This window comes from Podarcis vaucheri (genome assembly GCF_965113315.1).
Source record: "Podarcis vaucheri genome assembly, chromosome: 15".
In the NCBI taxonomy this organism is placed as follows: Eukaryota; Metazoa; Chordata; class Lepidosauria; order Squamata; family Lacertidae; genus Podarcis; species Podarcis vaucheri.
In genome coordinates, this window is record NC_138753.1 from 42,325,728 (window position 1) to 42,343,191 (window position 17,464).

At 46.7% G+C, this 17,464-nt stretch overlaps 1 protein-coding gene across 4 annotated transcripts in view; it reads right to left on the minus strand.

The window, feature by feature from the left end:
- PPP2R2A (protein phosphatase 2 regulatory subunit Balpha) overlaps positions 1–17,464 on the minus strand; it is a 66,795-nt gene that overhangs the window by 10,223 nt on the left and 39,108 nt on the right. For 2 of the 4 annotated variants that reach the window (XM_082200506.1, XM_082200503.1), the window contains exons 3-5: positions 8,843–8,940; positions 2,514–2,679; positions 652–764 (exon numbers count right to left, since the gene is read on the minus strand). In XM_082200506.1, coding sequence (XP_082056632.1) covers positions 652–764; positions 2,514–2,679; positions 8,843–8,940 — 377 coding nt within the window. The remainder of the gene's footprint in view (positions 1–651; positions 765–2,513; positions 2,680–8,842; positions 8,941–17,464) is intronic. The other 2 variants (XM_082200505.1, XM_082200504.1) reach the window with 1 other exon arrangement.

Here is a 17,464-nt window from a genome sequence, read left to right on the forward strand (position 1 = left end):
CCTTGTACAGCAGAGTGACGATGGCAAAGCTTAAGTGTTGAAAGGATCAAGTTGTACATGGCCAATGGCAATTAAACACTCATGGAAGCAGTAAAGCTCAGTCAAGCATTGTTTACTCGAAAGGCAGTATCAATCTTGTTGGTAGAAGACTATTTACAACTTTACTACCACACAGATAGTAAGGCACACTTCAATCCTACATGCTGCCTGCACACAGCTCAGCAGTCTCTCCCCTGTAGGAATCACGCAAGTCCACAGCTAGATGCTCCACATCTATTTATCTTCAAGAATCTTCTCACAGTTTTTGGAAATGAATGGCTCTTTCTCACTTACTCTAACAGGGAAGTGCACCACCAAATGCTATAAGCATGAGAGGCAGAAAGCCAACATCTCTTGGCATGGGAAGATCAGGGCTCATAGGAGTGGGGTGGTTGTTTTGATCTGCTCAACATGGCACTGGGCCTTCGGTGATGGAGAAATAGCTGTAGTGATTATCTGTTGATTTGGACATCATGCCAAACCACAGTTAGCCAGCATCTGATCTGAAGCCTGTTTTCAAACTGTGAGCCACTGTGGGGAAATCAAGACTATTCACGTTGCACCCTTGACATTAAGTGCTTGCCACACGTGACAAATGAAAGTGTTACTCACCCGTAATGTTGTGACTGTAGTAGGGTCCCTATACCGCCCATCTTCTTCTTTCAAGTTATAGCCCTCTGGTCTTTTATCCCGTTCACTGATTTTCCATAGTTTTATTGTTTTATCTGAAATACATTACAGTGGTCGCAGTGAGCAGCGTTAAGAGTACCGAAACCATTACCAATAAAACGTACTGCTTGCACAAGGGAAGACAATTCCAGCTAGTTAAAACTTGTTCATGGTTTTTATTTTTAAATAAACCTTTCTTCCACTGATGCTGAACAGTGGGCTGATAGTGCCCTGGCTTTGATTAATTTCCAATAGCAGAGGTGGCTAATCCGTAGTCTTTGGGATACTGCTGGTCTCCAACTCCCATCAGCCCCAGCCAGCATAGCAGATAGTCAAGGGATGATGGGAGTTGTTGTCCAGCAATATCTGGAGGGCCACAGGTTAATTACCCCTATCCTATAGGAAAGGGTGTAACAGCCTCAGACCAAGGCTTTTAGTGTGGCTGCCCTAATCTGTGGAACAGCATTCTTATGCCCGCTATCCAGAAACAAATCAAGACATTTTTGCTCCAACAATAATTCCCAGCTGGATGAACAGGTCTCTGCAACTGGTGTCTACTTTGTATTGCTTTTAAATTTACTGTCACTCAGCTGTGTCACCCAGTGCCAGTCTGCTTAGTAGAACGCTTTTTACTAGCTGGTCAACCTGAATGATACATTACAAAGTACAGGTCCCATTCCTGAGATTACAATCCAAATTCCAATGCTAAAGGGACAAGAGAAAGAATGTAAATGTGGGTACGGCTAAACTGGGGGTTGCCTATGTATTTATTTCTGTTACAGTGGTACCTCGGGTTACATTCGCTTCAGGTTACAGACTCCGCTAACCCAGAAATAGTACCTCGGGTTAAGAACTTTGCTTCAGGATGAGAACAGAAATCGTGCTCCGGCGGCCCCATTAGCTAAAGTGGTGCTTCAGGTTAAGAACAGTTTCAGGTTAAGAACGGACCTCCGGAATTAAGTACTTAACCTGAGGTACCACTGTACACATATTTTAGACTTAGCAGCAGTGGGGTATGGGGACAAAGGACCGTATAAACAATGGTTCTGACTACTGTGCAGATTACCCAGAGCAGCTTGCAGAACCATGAAAAGATGTTTTCAAGTCTAATTTCATGCCTTATGGCACAGAACTAAAGACAACAAAGAAGCCCTCTTTTTGAAGTAGGAACTCAAAAGTGCACAGCTGGTCAAGGAGCCAGAAAAGAATATCCTGGGCTTCAGATCTAACATTCAGGAATCCTGATGGGACAGACAGCAGAGCCAGACTAGAGTCTAGTGATACAGCCCTGCAGAAATTTCACCAAAGTGTTGGAGCTTCTCTCTGACTGATAACGTCAGCTAGCCAAGGAGGAAGGAAGAGCAGCACTTTGGGAGGGTGAATAAAAGGAGCAGTTTCTGAGACAGTTGGATTTGAGATGGGAGACAGGAAGCAGGGCTGGGCAATAACTGCTTTCCAACACTGTAATATACCGCCTGCTAAACATTGTGGTACGGCGGTATATCAAAATGTCAGAAAGGAAGTGGCAAGGAAGGAGGCAGTTGCTGGTCGCTGTGTGCACCTTCTGCCTCTTCCTAAGCAACTCCTCCTCCAGCACCCACCACCCACCAACATTAGATGGGGATATGAAGATAACAAGAGTCCTGAAGAATCAAATAGTCTAAAAAGAAGTGGGGAGGGCACACCTTTCACTTTAGCCATCAACTGCAGCTCACGCCTAAATTAAGAGAATGAAGAAAAAGGAAGGTTGCACAAATAGGTCTATAGGAAGATCTCTCATAAATCAAACACTGAATGAGCCTTACCATTTGTAGACAATAAAAACTGAGCAGCATTTTTCTGGGGTAACCACCTAATTTTGTTGATCTTCTCTTCAATTTCTAAACTTTTCAAGTAGTCAAACTCTGGTTCATGGCTTTGAAAGGTACTGTAAACATTGTATTCTCCTCTGCTGTGAGATTGCGTTTTGTTCTGAAAGGGGAAGGGGAGAGAGGAGAGAAATTGCATGGAATTCAGTGAATAACCAGTGTAGTTAATGTAGGCCACCTACAGATTACAATTAGTGCGATACAAAGAAATTAGAGCCACTTCACAGACATGAATTATTTCTGAGGCTGTCATTTAAGCAACAAACTCTTAATTGATCAATTATATGAGCTTACTGATCAATTTGCATTAATGAACACAAACATTCTGAAGCAATGAAAAAGCATTCTTTAGATCAAGGAAAGCGAATCTGTGGTCCTCCATCCCTGCCTGATTTCAAATGTGTAATAAACAACTACTGTGCTGTAGGACACCCTAGTCATGACTCACAGATGCTCTTCCCTCCAAAGTGCTATCTAAAGCTAAACCTCTCAGCACTTGTTTAGCCAACATCTGCAATTCCAAGAGGGTGATGAACCACACTCAAGGGCGTGAGGATGCCAACGCCATTTAAAAAATCCCAGGCACCTTTTCAAGCAGGAGGCAGATTTGAAGCCAAATTCCAGCCCAAGGTAATTAACATTGCACTGGCATGAATCCCGCCTTATTAACAATTATGGGGCAGTATTCATTTCCTGCCTCCTAAGCTGTTCCACAATGCTTTGCACGGTTGCACTGCCACCTCATTCGAGCCCAGGCATGACGACAGCTTTCATGTCAGGTGAATTCTACGAAGAGATCCTGTTTCAACCGATACTGCTCTGTGGATAGCTACTGGGAATCATCTGTTCTGATGGGTGGTGCCTGGCTGATACACAGGAAGCTGCCTTATATGAGGTCAGACAAATTGTCTTTCTACTCCAGTGCTATTACTGGACACCTTAAGGATCACCCTTTCCCATAACAACCTGCTCAGGAATAAAGTTCTTCTACAGAAACCTTTCTTAGGGCACTGCCACCAGCTGAGGTCAAGCAGATAGCACCCAGCCCTCCTGTGGCGAAGTGGGTCCATGCGCCTGGCTGATAACCAGAAGTTTGGTGGTTTGAGCCCACCCAGGGACGGCTGTGGGAAGAATTCCTTAATTGCGGGGGGGGGGGAGAGATGACTCTTAGGGTCCCTTCCAACTCTGACATTCTATGATTCTAAGAGTACTATGGAATTCCCTCCCTAGGAAAGCTCACCCAACACCCACTTGGTTATCATATAGGTGGCAGGCCAATGCATTTTTTTTATTCTCACAGGCATTTTAATAAATTGTAAAGAATTAAGCAAGTGGCATTTTAAACACCAGGCCGGTGTTATTTTATCTCACCCTGTAGTTAAGATTGTTTTGAACTGATTGATGAGGTTTTTTTTAAACAGCAGACAAACATAATCTGGACAGCATCCATGCAAAAAGGAATGGACAGGATTCCATTGCGACATTCAGATGGACAGGTAAGCAATACTGACTACAGGCGAGTCCCACCTTCCAATCAACAGATAATGAACTGCTCTGGGATTTTAGGAAGATTTTATGAAAACAGACATTTCTTCAATAAATATTCTGATCTGTAGCAGCTCTTCAGAGCTTTAGTAGAACTCTTTCTCATCACCTGCCAGCTTCAATTAACCGGAAATGCCAGAGGCTGAACCCAGGACAAGCCTGTATCTCACCACTGAACTTACCGTATTTTTCGCCCTATAGGACGCACTTTTCCCCCTCCAAAAATGAAGGGGAAATGTGTGTGCGTCCTATGGGGCGAATGCAGGCTTTCGCTGAAGCCTGGAGAGCGAGAGGGGTCGGTGCGCACCGACCCCTCTCGCTCTCCAGGCTTCAGGAGAGCCCCAGCGCCAGTCCCACAAGGTCGGGGGACAGAGGGAGGCGGAACGCCGCCATCCCACTGTCTCCCGAAGTGGTTTGGAGGCTGACGGCGGGGAGAGTCGTGTCCGACTCTAGGGTTGTTCACCCATCTCACTCTAGAGGCCGGGAGCCAGCGCTGTCCGGAGACACTTCCGGGTCCCCGAACTGCTAGGTGGGCAGGAGCTGGGACCGAAAATGGGAGCTCACCCCGCCGCGGGGATTCGAACCGCGACCATGCGATCGGCAAGTCCTAGGCACTGAGGTTTTACCCACAGCGCCACCCGCGTCCCCTTATCTCAACCATAAACCACCACAAAACAGTAAGGGCAGTTTAATAATGAGAACAGACCAAGCCAGCAGATAACACCAACCATAAAATACAATTTATCCAATATATGCAGTTTTGATTATATTTTGCTGTGGACAAGCCAAGAATTGGCTACCATCTGTTTTATAGAGTTCTTGCTAACCTTTCTACAATATGTGTTATTTTAAGCATTAGCCTCCTGAGTTCCTTAAGGAGGTTATAATCTTAGTTGATTTAAAAACACCATACCACGAAACTGATGTTTCCTATTTCCATAAACTCATTTCCCAAATTTGGAACCTAATATGTGAAACCTGTTTTAAGGTTTTAATTTTAATGTACTAAAAAATCAACTTAAAAAAACCTGTTAGCCACCTTTTGTTCGCTGTCTCGGTTGTCCAGTTGAACCAGAAGGGCAGGATATAAATGTAATAAATAAATAGATATCATTGTCCCCACTAGATGGTGCTAAGAGATCAAAGTAACTTGGTAAGGAAAAATCCTTACCCGAAAGAAAGAGTACAGAAAGAGAGAGTGATTGTGTAAGAAGAGAAAGGTACAAAGGCTAGAGGAGTTGCAAAGATGACTTATAAACCGTAAGAACCTCCAAGAGCTTTTTATGTAAAAACCGCCCAGTATACGTACCGATACACATACAGTATATGTACCGACATACAATACAGTATACGTGGCGCTGTGGGTTAAACCACAGAGCCTAGGACTTGCCGATCAGAAGGTCGGTGGTTCGAATCCCCGCAACGGGGTGAGCTCCCGTTGCTCGGTCCCTGCTCCTGCCAACCTAGCAGTTCGAAAGCACATCAAAGTGCTAGTAGATAAATAGGTACCACTCCAGCGGGAAGGTAAACAGTGTTTCCGTGCGCTGCTCTGGTTCGCCAGAAGCGGCTTCGTCATGCTGGCCACATGACCCGGAAGCTGTACGCCGGCTCCCTTGGCCAATAAAGCAAGATGAGCACCACAACCCCAGAGTCGGTCACGACTGGACTTAACTGTCAGGGGTCCCTTTACCTTTACCTTTATACGTACCGATGCAAAACATCCTAGGCACTCAGAGGAACGTAAGACTCTCTGGCTGGACCAGCCCAGTGGCCCATCTAGCCGAGTGCCCTGTGCTCACAGTGGCTAGCCAGATGCCTGTGGGAAGCACACAAGCAGGACATGAACGCACCCTGCCCACCTGCAACTCCCAGCACCTGGTACTCAGAGCCACATTGCCTCTGACAGTGGAGGTTAGAGCACAGCCATCACGGTTAATTGATATAGCCTTTGCCTCCATGAATCTGTCTCATCTCCTTTTAAAGCCATCCAAGTGGGTGGCGCTCACTGCCTTTTGTGGAAGCCAATTCCATAGTTTAACAATGTGCTAAGTGAAGAAGTCCTTTCTTTGAATCCTCCAGAACGAGATCTAGTTACAAGAAAGGGAGAAAAACCTTTCTCTATCTACTTGATTGCACCATGTATAATTTTATGCATTCCTATCATGTCAACTCTTGTGTGTCTTTTTTTCTTAACTTAAAAAGGCCCAAAGTGATGGCTCTCCTGTCTTTTTAGGCCACAAAAGAGAGACTCTTAATTTCAGGGTCGTGGGTTCAAGTCCCACATTAGGCATAAAATTTCCTGCATTGAAGGGTGGGGCTAGATGTCCCTCGCAGTCCCTTCCAACTCTGATTTGTATGATTCTATGAAATGAAATGAAAGAATGTGGGTGGCGCTGTGGGTTAAACCACAGAGCCTAGGACTTGCCGATCAGAAGGTCGGCGGTTCGAATCCCCGCGATGGGGTGAGCTCTCGTTGCTCGGTCCATGCTCCTGCCAACCTAGCAGTTCGAAAGCAGGTCAAAGTGCAAGTAGATAAATAGGTATTGCTCCAGCAGGAAGGTAAACGGCGTTTCCGTGCGCTGCTCTGGTTTCGCCAGAAGCGGCTTAGTCATGCTGGCCACATGACCCGGAAGCTGTACGACGGCTCCCTCGGCCAATAAAGCAAGATGAGCACCACAACCCCAGAGTCGGCCACGACTGGACCTTACGGTCAGGGGTCCCTTTACCTTTACCTATGAAATGCATAAAACAGATGTGCAGTACTTTCTAAGAACCATGGTTGTCTGATGGACACCTTATGAGCACAAACTGGTTGAGTGGTTTCAAAGCCATTTTAATGAAAACAGACAAAACATTTGCTATTCATATGACATGGTATTTCCAGTGCTCATAAATGTTCAGTGCCTGTTCAAAGGCACAATATCAGTTATATTTACTGCAAGAGAAAATCTATGTAGGGCAATCTATTACAGGCACAAATGTAGGCTACTTGAGAAGGATTTTAATAGGACAAAAGAAGAATGCTACTTGAAACTCAATGACTGTAGGAAAAGCATTGCTTCAGTAAGTTACACACAATGGATTGGATTAAAAAAAACACAAGGAGAAGGAAAAGATGCATTAGTGCTGCTCCCTGGACTCCTGAGCAAGAACAATCAGAAGAATTCTTGCAGAACTATGAAGCACCTATGAGGATGCTTAAACCTGGCTAGATCTCTGGCTCATCTAGGCTGTATAGGTGCCAGCGGAAGAAAACATTTACAACCCCTCACCTACACTGGCTGGCAGCAACTCTCCACATATCAGGCAGAAAGATATATTTCCAAATCCTGCTAATAGATAGATAGGGGGCAATGGCTTCCTAGAATCTCCTGCATGAAAAGCTTGTGTTCCACCAAAAAGCATTGACCCCTTGCTGATTTTAAATTGTTTTTCAAAATATATTCAACATCAATGGAGAAATCTTATACCAACAGATTTACTTTTCCAATAATTAATAAATGGCCACCTGTTTTCAATAAATTGGTTGCATCATCAATCTTCTGTAGGTTTTATACAACAGTGATTTGGAATACACAAGCACTGGAATATTCTAGATAATGGTCAGCATTATCTGTTCTGTAATACTCAGCATATAAGATAGTAAAGGAACAACTTCTTAGTATGATTATTTTTACAACAGTTTGGTGGGAAAGAAACAACAGCCCAAAGAAACTGAACATGTAGTTTTGTAATTAAGCTTGTTGCTCTTACAACCCTAGATATGCACATGGGAATAAGTTCCAGTGAATGAAATAGGACTTACTTCTGCAGAAAGTCACACAGGTTTGCACATTTTTTAACTGCATTCCTAATCTTTAACCAGTATTTCCTTACAATCAGTCATGGCTACCATAAATTATAAATTTCCTATGTAACATGTCCACACTGGGTTACAACAGTAGAATATCATGCTGGTACTTTTTGGTGCAGTTCTTGTTTTCAACTTATTCTCAGAGCACCATCAACTGGCCATAATTCTCAGGTAAAAGATGCAATTCCCTCTTGAAATCCATAGAGCAGGGTGGACGCAACCCGTGGCCTACATGTAGCCCTGGAGGCCTTTTTTGGCGGCCCTCAAGTAACCTTTTACCCTGCAGTCCTCACCCCACAGCGTAAGCCAGTGGTGTCCAAACTTTTTTCAAAGAGGGCCAGATTTGATGAAGTGAAGGGCTGTGAGGGCCAACTAACGGGCCAACCAAAGTTGTTAACCTTTTTTTTAGGATTGAAGTTGTTGGGCTGCCACAGGGGCCAGATTAAACTGACCAGCAGGCCGGATTAGGCCCCCCAAAATGAACTTTGGACATGCCTGGCATAGGCGAAGCACTGGGATTTAGGAAGGAGGCATAAGGGCTCTGACAGGGTCCTAGAGTCCTCCTGTCTCCTTCCCAAAGCCTACTTAGCACTTGCTCAGCTTTGGGAAGGAGGTGGGCGGGCTCTAGCACCCTGCCAGAGCCTTGTGCCTCCCTCCCAAAGCCCAGTGCCTCATTTAGCTGGGTCATGAGGTCTTGGGGCGTCCAATTTTGGCCTCACTCCCCACCCCATGTGACGAGGCACTGTGTGGCCCATGGGTTCCGTAGTGAAGTACTCTTGCAACCCACTTGATATGAAAAATTGGACTGCCTTGCTCTAGAGGAAATTGGGTTGTGGGTATGAACAGACCACACTGACACAGAACTCACCTCCTGCTCTTGTTGAAAGATAACAACTCTACCGCCTTTGTCTCCTGTTGCTAGCAATTCTCCAGAATGATTAAACTCTACTGTAGAAATTATATCTGCTGTATAATAAAGAGAGAAAAATGTATGTTAATATATTTTCTGCGTACATTTTCATGAAATACGTTTACACAGCAATCAGAAAAACTTGCACTATGATGAGGCAAACTTCCTCCTGCGATTTGGATTCAAGTTCCTTCTTATCTACAAAGCTCACCTTGGGCAGTCACAATTTCTTAGCACAACCTATTTCACAGGTTTGTTGTGAGAATATAAGGCAAGAAGAATCAGCATGCATGTTGCCCTGATCTCTTTGGAAGAATAAACAAGCATTTCTAAATTGTCAGCTGCACTAACCTTGCAAGGTTGTCACAAGGATAAAATTGGGAAGGCGGGGAGAAAAGATGGGATGCACATTCATTTGAAATAAAAAAAGGACACTTGACAACTGGTACACCATGACCCTAAAAAGGGGGGGCTCAAGGAACTTGCCTAAAGGCACCATTATTTAGCAAGCTCACATTTCATTCATTTTTGTGTCAAAGGCAAAACACATCAATAGCCACCACATAAGCCTTTCCATGGAGGCGGCAGGTTGCAGCCACAGCAAAGGTGGCATTTTTCCATCTCTGCCGTATTAAGCAGTTGGTCCCTTGCCTTTCTCGCCCTGATCTGGCCACAGTGATCCATGTGACAGTTACCTCCAGGCTTGATTATTGTAACTCGCTGGAGAAATGTCTGCAATAGGGAAACTTTTTAAATGCAATACAAGAATGTTCTTTTTGGGGTGTGTGCTCAAGATAGGGGACACAATGGCAGAGCCCAAGCCCTCCCATTCGTTCAGTTGTTGATTGGGCAAAGGGGAAGTGGCAGCTGCTTCCCAGCAGCAAGCTACCCATTTGGAAGAAGCAGCCCACTGAGAAACCTTTGCACCGGCATGAAGAGCCACTCCACAGGGTTGTTGAGAGGATAAAATGGGGAGAGGGAGAGCAGTGCATGGCACCTTGAGGTTTCTGGAGGAAAGGCGGGATATAACAGTAAAGGCTGCAAAGGCAAATACATGCTCAAAGGAGCTTTGCTTGTTTCAGGATTTTTCTGCACCAATGCAGATTCATCAGTGGAGAAAGGGGCCTTTGCTCATCTCATGATCTCACCACATTCAGTAGTCTAGCAATGGCAGGGCTGAGGAGGCGGAAGTCTGTCACTCACCTTAACCCCCCCCCCTCCTGCAGCCTTAACTTCCAATGATGACCACAGCCAACTGCAGTGGCGTGATGTTCACAAGGCAGCCACCACCACAGTGTAGGAAGTGGTCCACTGGTTCAGCCTGTTCAACACTTATCTGCACTGACTGGCAGCAGCACTCCAGGGTTTCAGACTAGGGCCTCTCCCAGCCCTACCTGGAGATGGGGGTGGGTGGGCAGAGATGAACCAGGGACCTTCCATGTGCAAAGGCAGATGTTCCAAAAGTGAGCTTCAGCTTTCCCTCCAAGTACCGCTATTCCACCTGCAAACCCCAGATTGGGGAGAGAAGCAGAAGTGGTCCCCTCACTCGCTCCCTCACATGCACACAGACATACACTGTGCTGAGGCTTTTGTCTGGGAGCATCCAAGAGGCCTGGCTACTGGCATTCTGTGGATGCGTGAGGTTTAGTCACCCACTTCCAAGGGAGAAGGAAATGAAGGACAGAGATGGACAGAGACAAAGGAAGAAGCTGAGCAGCCCCTAGCAACTGCTCAAGCACCCCTGAAGGGTACCCACCTCACACATGGGAACCATGGGAACCTTGTGGCACAAGGCAGGTTGCCAAGAACAAAACAAGACTGTTGTATTCGGTCTCCCCACCACCACACACTGCCTCAGCCTCAATGGTCCTGCAATGAGGCCAGGGGAAGGAGGATCAGAGAGGAAGATAAGAATGCATTACGTTGCTTGTTGCTAAGAGCTGGCAGTTGGCCTTTGCTACCATTACCAATCTGCCCTTTTCTTGCAAACAGCCAAACAAAACGATTTTGCGATCTTGTAGCAGTGCAATGATTTGAAAGCTCAAAGCCTAGAGAGTAAAGCTGAGCTGGAAAATATATATATACAGTACAATATGTGGCATGTGTGTTTTTGCATGTATATGCACCAGGGCTGGATTTAGGCTTGATGAGGCCCTAAGCTACTGAAGGTCATGGGGCCCTTTATATGTCCAGCTGTCCTTTGTCAACAACAAATTGTCACTGTTTTTTGTGTTGAATATATGCTATAGAGTGGAACCTCCGGTTACGAACTTAATTCGTTCTGGAGGTCCGTTCTTATCATAAAACAGTTCCTAACATGAGGTGTACTTTTGCTAATGGAACCTTCTGTTCACATCCTGGGGCAAAGTTCGCTTCCAGGAGACCTACTTCTGGGTTAACGGAGTTCGTTACCCAAAGCGTTTGCAATGAGGATGGTATGTAACCAGAGGTATTACTGTATGGTTATTTATGGACCTAATAGGTATCTAAAGCCATTTGCACATAACAAAATATGTGTTTTATCAAAGTAGTTGTTGAACTGAAATACAATTAAGAATAAGTATATTTATAGTGAAATACAATTAAGAAGAAGTATATTTGGGGGGGGGCAAGAGAGTGGGGCCCCTAAATCCGGCACTGGTATGCACAGATGAATGAGATAAAAACAGGTTTGCCAGGTCTAGAGGTATGATCTGAGGTTTTAATGATCTTAGCATTACAGTGGTAGCTCGGGTTAAGAACTTAATTTGTTCTGGAGGTCTGTTCTTAACCTGAAACTGTTCTTAACCTGAGGTACCACTTTAGGTAATGGGGCCTCCCGCTGCTGCCATCACGAGATTTCTGTTCTCATCCTGAAGCAAAGTTCTTAACCCGAGGTACTATTTCTGGGTTAGCTGAGTCTGTAACCTGAAGCGTCTGTAACCCGAGGTACCACTGTACTAGTCTTGGTATCTCCAAAGAGTGCAGAGACAGGCTCAAAGAGGCAGACTGTTTTCCACTTGGCTTGAAATTGTCTTCAGTTCCTTCTGCACCCCCAGCCACACACTGTCTAGTACAGTGTTTCCCAACCTTTTTTGGGCAAAGGCACACTTGTTTCATGAAAAAAATCTCGAGGCACACCACCATTACAGCCCCGTGACGTCAGCGCGCAGCGTCACGCCGGGAGGGACATGAATTGCTAGCAAATTACATAATCACCTCCTTGAGGGCTGGCTCATCTTCTCCGAAGGCAGAACCCCATTAATTAACAGCACAGACTCACACCATAGCCAAGACGAGGGGGGAAAACCTCAGTAATGCACAGTCATGCACATGTGGGGGCTAAATGAGGACGAAGACCGGGCAGAGAGCAGGGTTCAAATCACCCCACCTGGCCAGGACAATCCCTGGGTGCTCCCTTGGGCCACTCGCCTGACCCACCTCACAGGGCTGTTGTTGCGAGGATAACACGGGGAAAACCACGCGCGCCCCCGGGAGCTCCTTGGAGGAGAAAGCGGGCGATGAATGCAATGCACGAAATATATGAGAGGCGACCAGGTTTTGCAGGTGAGGGGCCCCCGCCAGCCTCCGCTTCCAACACCCGGCGCAACGACGCCGAAGTTTCCCCCCGGGCTCGGCTCGGGGAGCAGTGCTGCTCCCCCCCGGCTCCCCTTCGCCCTCCCGGCTCTCTCTGCCGCCTACTGGGGACCCCCCTCACCTGCCAAGTCCGGAGCGCCGGTGGAAGTTGCATGCATGCATGCAGGGCGCCGCGTTGCCATTGCATTGCACTGCACTCCATGCAACGCCTGCACGCATGCATTGCCTTGCACACCCGCCAAGGGGTCTCCCCGCGGTCCGATGCGTCCCCTCCGGCGCGGATGCAGCATTGCAAAAATAACCCCCCCCCCGATGCAGCCCTACCTGGGGGGCAGCCTCCGCCTCCGCTGCTCCGCCTCCGCGGGGATCCCCGGGCTCCATCCTGCCGCCCGATCTCCGCGGGGGCGCAGGCAGGCTGCGCGGGGTCTGCGCGGAAGAGCCCCTGCCCGCCCGGCCGCCGCCGCCACGCTCATTCCATGGCCGGGAGAAGAGCGCTTCAAACAAAACGCCCGGCCCGCCAGGCCACGCTGGGAAACGTAGTTCGCGCACCCCGCGCGGGCGCAGAGCCCAAGGGCGAGGGGACTACGGATCCCGGCAGCCCCCGCGCCGGGGACGGAGGGGGAGAGGCCGGGTGCAGGGATGGAGGGACGGGTGGGCGAGCGAGTGAGTGAGTGGCAGCCGCCAAGCCTTGGCCGAGAGCCAGGAAGGGCCTCCCTGGAGGAGGAGGGAGGCGCAGAGCGGGAGGGAGGGAGGGAACCCCAGGGGTCATCTAGTGACGGCGCCCCAATCGAAAATTTGACTTTTTTTAAAAAAAACTTTCATTTTTTTTAATTTTTCCCGCGGCACACCAGGCAACATCTCGCGGCACACTAGTGTGCCGCGGAACAGTGGTTGGGAAACACTGGTCTAGTAAACTCACGTGCTGCCTTCTGTTCCCACCAAAGCCCACATCCTACTCCCACCAGGGCCCTTCTCCATTTCACAAAGTTTCCTGACCTGCCAGGCAAAAGCCCCTCAGTTCTGGGCTCCATCCACTAGATCACAGAAGCCCCGGGAGCCCTGGTGACACAGGCTCATTTTCAAAGAACGCCAAACATTCCTCAGGGACTGGAAATAATTCTTTACTGGTCTCCTTGGCAGAGCCCATGTAGAAAACCACTTTTACACTCCAAAATCCTCAACCTCTGATATATAAAGTCAAAGCTAAGTTTTAACCTGAAAATACACTCTTCTGTGTCCTGTGAACTGCTGAGCATGTAATAATGAAACTGTTGACTACCCCTTTAATATCATCTCAGCTTACCATTTAAACGATTTTGTATTTTCCAATTTATTTGCAGAAGGATCTCTCGGAACTCTGAATTATCTCTGACTGCTACTTGGCTCCAGTTCATGTTTCTGTATTTGTTTTCAAGGGTCCTTTGCAAACAGTGACCTGGTTCAGAAATCATGCCAGCATATAAATAAGGGATCTTAACTGTGCCTTTGGTATGAAATTGTATATCTGTGATCCAACAGCAACCCAAAAGCAAAAATTGTGGCTGGAAGGAGGTTGCCAAATATGGTGTGTGCTAACTATGGTTTGGAAGGATGTCTGAATTGACAACCCATGAACTAGTCTGGAGTGCTCAGCAGACAGAAAATGAGACCAGACATGCAAGCACCTTTGAACCATGGCATGCCTGTATGCTCAGAGACTAAAATCATGGTTAAATTCTAAACTCAAATTAGAACAAGTCATGGTCTAAGCTGAGGCAACATTCTTAAGCCCAAAACATTTATACCAGACAGTTCCTTGATTTGAGGATATTCTTCATTTGAAGCATCAAGCATATATCGTGGTTTGGAGTAGTAAAAAGGTAAAGGACCCCTGGACAGTAAAGTCCAGTCAAACTTGACTATGGGGTGTGGCACTCATCTCACTTTCAGGCCGAGGGAGCTGGCGTTTGTCCACAGACAGCTTTCCAGGTCATGTGGCCAGCATGACTAAACAGCTTCTGGTGCAATGGAACATTGTGACGGAAGCCAGATTGCATGGAAACACCATTCATCTTCCTGCCGCAGCGGTACCTATTTATCTACTTGCACTGGTATGCTTTCGAACTGCTAGGTTGGCAAAAGCTGGGGCAGAGCAATGGGAGCTCAACCCATCATGCAGATTCGAACTGCTGACCCAACAGCAAGCCCAAGAGGCTCAGTGGTTCAGACCACAGTGCCACCTGCGTCCCTGGTTTGAAGTACAGACTGCCTCATTAGTGTGGATCATTGGCTTTAAAAAGGGATTGGGCAGATTCAATGGAGGGTAGGACTATCAATGGCTACTAATCATGATGGCTGTGTATTACCTCCGAGGTCAAAGGCAGCATGGCTCTGAATAACAGCAGGAGAGGCTATTGCCCTCGTGTCTTGCTTGTGGACTTTCCATAGGCATCTAGTTTGTCACTTTGGGTAACAAGATGGTCTTGTTCGGTATGGCACTACTTAACTGCTAAGATAGTGATGCAACTGAGCATGCTTTTACAATCCTGCCTGGAAATGCTGCTGTACTACTACTGGCAGGGCAACCAAGAACAGTAAAATTCTCTGCATTGGAAGAACTGAGCCAACCTTGCAAGGGGGAGGGGAGGGGGAAAGAGAGAAAGGAGGGCTGCCAATGTGCCTCCAACAGTACACAACTCAAAATTGGCTTTGGAAACTAATGCAGGATGGCACAATGCTATAAAGCCAATGTATTGACAGGAAAAAAATGCTCCGAAAAGAGCTAAATCACCTAATTAATCAAAATGCGTACTTTGTGCAGGCAGTTAAGATGAGTCAGTAAAACCACCGAGTGCCTATTTTATATAGCATCTTGAAGGGAAAGTTGGGGAGCCGGGGACGACTACCAACAGAATATCAAAACATTATTATGGTCTCACCAAGAAATAAGACCCAGGAACCTATCAAGTGAACCTGGAGGACAACACAATAAGGCTTGTTGGCTTAAAACTTTTCTGATATTGAAACTGGTCATTAGCATATTGCAGGAGCTTCTCATGATTTTCTCCAGCTGCCTATGGTTCAGTACAGATTTTGTAATTCATGGGGTGTGGAACCTTCTCTTAAAAGCTTCACTTTAAGCAACAAATCAATCGGGGGGGGGGCTTGTTGTCAATGGTCCCTTCGGGCATCAGCTTGCAGCACTGGGATTTGTGTCGGCTTACAAGCAGGTGCAATTCCCAAATCCATCTATAAAAATCAGCATTCCCTCACATTCCCATCCCCACGTTCTCCAGTTAAACCCAACATGAATATCTCCGATTGGTCCACTACACGATTTCCCTTCCCGATGTAGGTGAAATGGACAGGGCTTTTTCCCCCTAAAATGAATTAGACCAATTTAAAAAAAGAAAATTTACTGCAGTGCTACAACTGAAAGTTAGCATATCAGTAGATCTTAGCTTTTCAATTAAAATTAATCCAAAAGGCAACTTGCTTTTCCTTTGTGGACAAGCCTTCAACCTACTTTATCTCAAAGGGGTGGGGGAACATGAAGTTGCAAGGCTAAACAGAATGATGCTCTGTTAATAACTACAACACACAGTACCAAACTACTCTGCACATAAATAAGCCACTGGAGCAGTAACTAGGCAAGCATTTGGAAGCAAAGAAACTCACCGTTAAAAATAGTGCATTCCCATACCTTGGTCAAAGAAACAAGCAGACATCAAGGCACTGGTGTTGGACTGGACGGATTTAATTATGTTTGAGAACTGACAAGGGAAGCATTTCATCTTCCGCAGCACACCGATTTGCTTGTGTATTTTCATCTGTGTTAACACCCTTGCTGCCAAACAAAATGAATGCGACTCTTTTCTTTGAAATGGTAACTGGTATCTCAGTGATAATTACGGGGGAGGTTATTTTCATCCTTCAGTGCTGCAACGGGCAACAGAGAATCTGGAGAACGTGCCACTTCCTGGAGTCTCCTCCCCCCTGGGCATGCTATTTTTTGCTACAGTCTCTAGGTGGGGGCCTTGCAAGCACACAGGGCTGCTCACACCACTGCCCAGAAACCTGCAAAGCGATCCCTGCCACAAGGAGGACGTAAAGGCAAAGGACGAACAGCAGAGAAGCCAATGTCCCTGAAGTGTGTCACAGCACTCAAATATACTGCACAGCATCCGATATACTGTGGAGCATGCTCTTCCTTGTGCTCAAAATCCAACACAAACAAAATAAATCACTGAGAGAGGCAACAGCCATCTAGCACTGCACACCAGCTGATATACCTTGAAAGCGAAGGTCAAATCAATGAAGACAATCTGCTGACAGATCCACCAGAAGTCACACCAGTAAAGCACATGATCCATCTTCCCTTTAAATAAGCCGACGTTGGACATTTTTTTCTTAACAGCAGGTGCCTCAGGAGTCCAAGACAGTCCTGAATAGAACCAGCAATTGGGGGCTGCTCCTGAGCCCTGAACCATTATCTGTCCTTCATGACCCCATGGACTCTCACCCCACTCCGCCCATCAGTTGTGCCTCCTTATCTTTCCTCTCGCCTTTTATCACTCCCTGCCGAAGTGCAGTGTAATCGGAAGCATGTGGATGAAGCCATTCTATGGAAGTCTGCATAATCAGAGTCAGGTCTTCTTGTGTAAAACTCCACCCCTAAGGAGCCATAAATCTCGCCCGCCCCAATCAGACCTTTCTTATGGAAGTCTCAGAAAATATAACACACATGTTTTAAGGCAGGACTGGGGAGACCTTTTTCAGTCCAAAGGCCACATTTTACTGTACTCCAGGCTGTGTTCTGAGCAGTGCTAGAAACCAGCCAGGTGCCAGATTCCCGAGACTCTTGCGTTGCAGGGGGTTGGACTAGATGATCCTTGGGGTCCCTTCCAAATCTGCAATTCTATGAAAAAGGCCGTGTGTGTGTGCAGAAGAAGGGTGTGGTTTAAAGAAACAGTCCCAAGGGCCAGATAGAGAACCAGAGCACTGTGTTTGGCCCCTGGAGCCTGA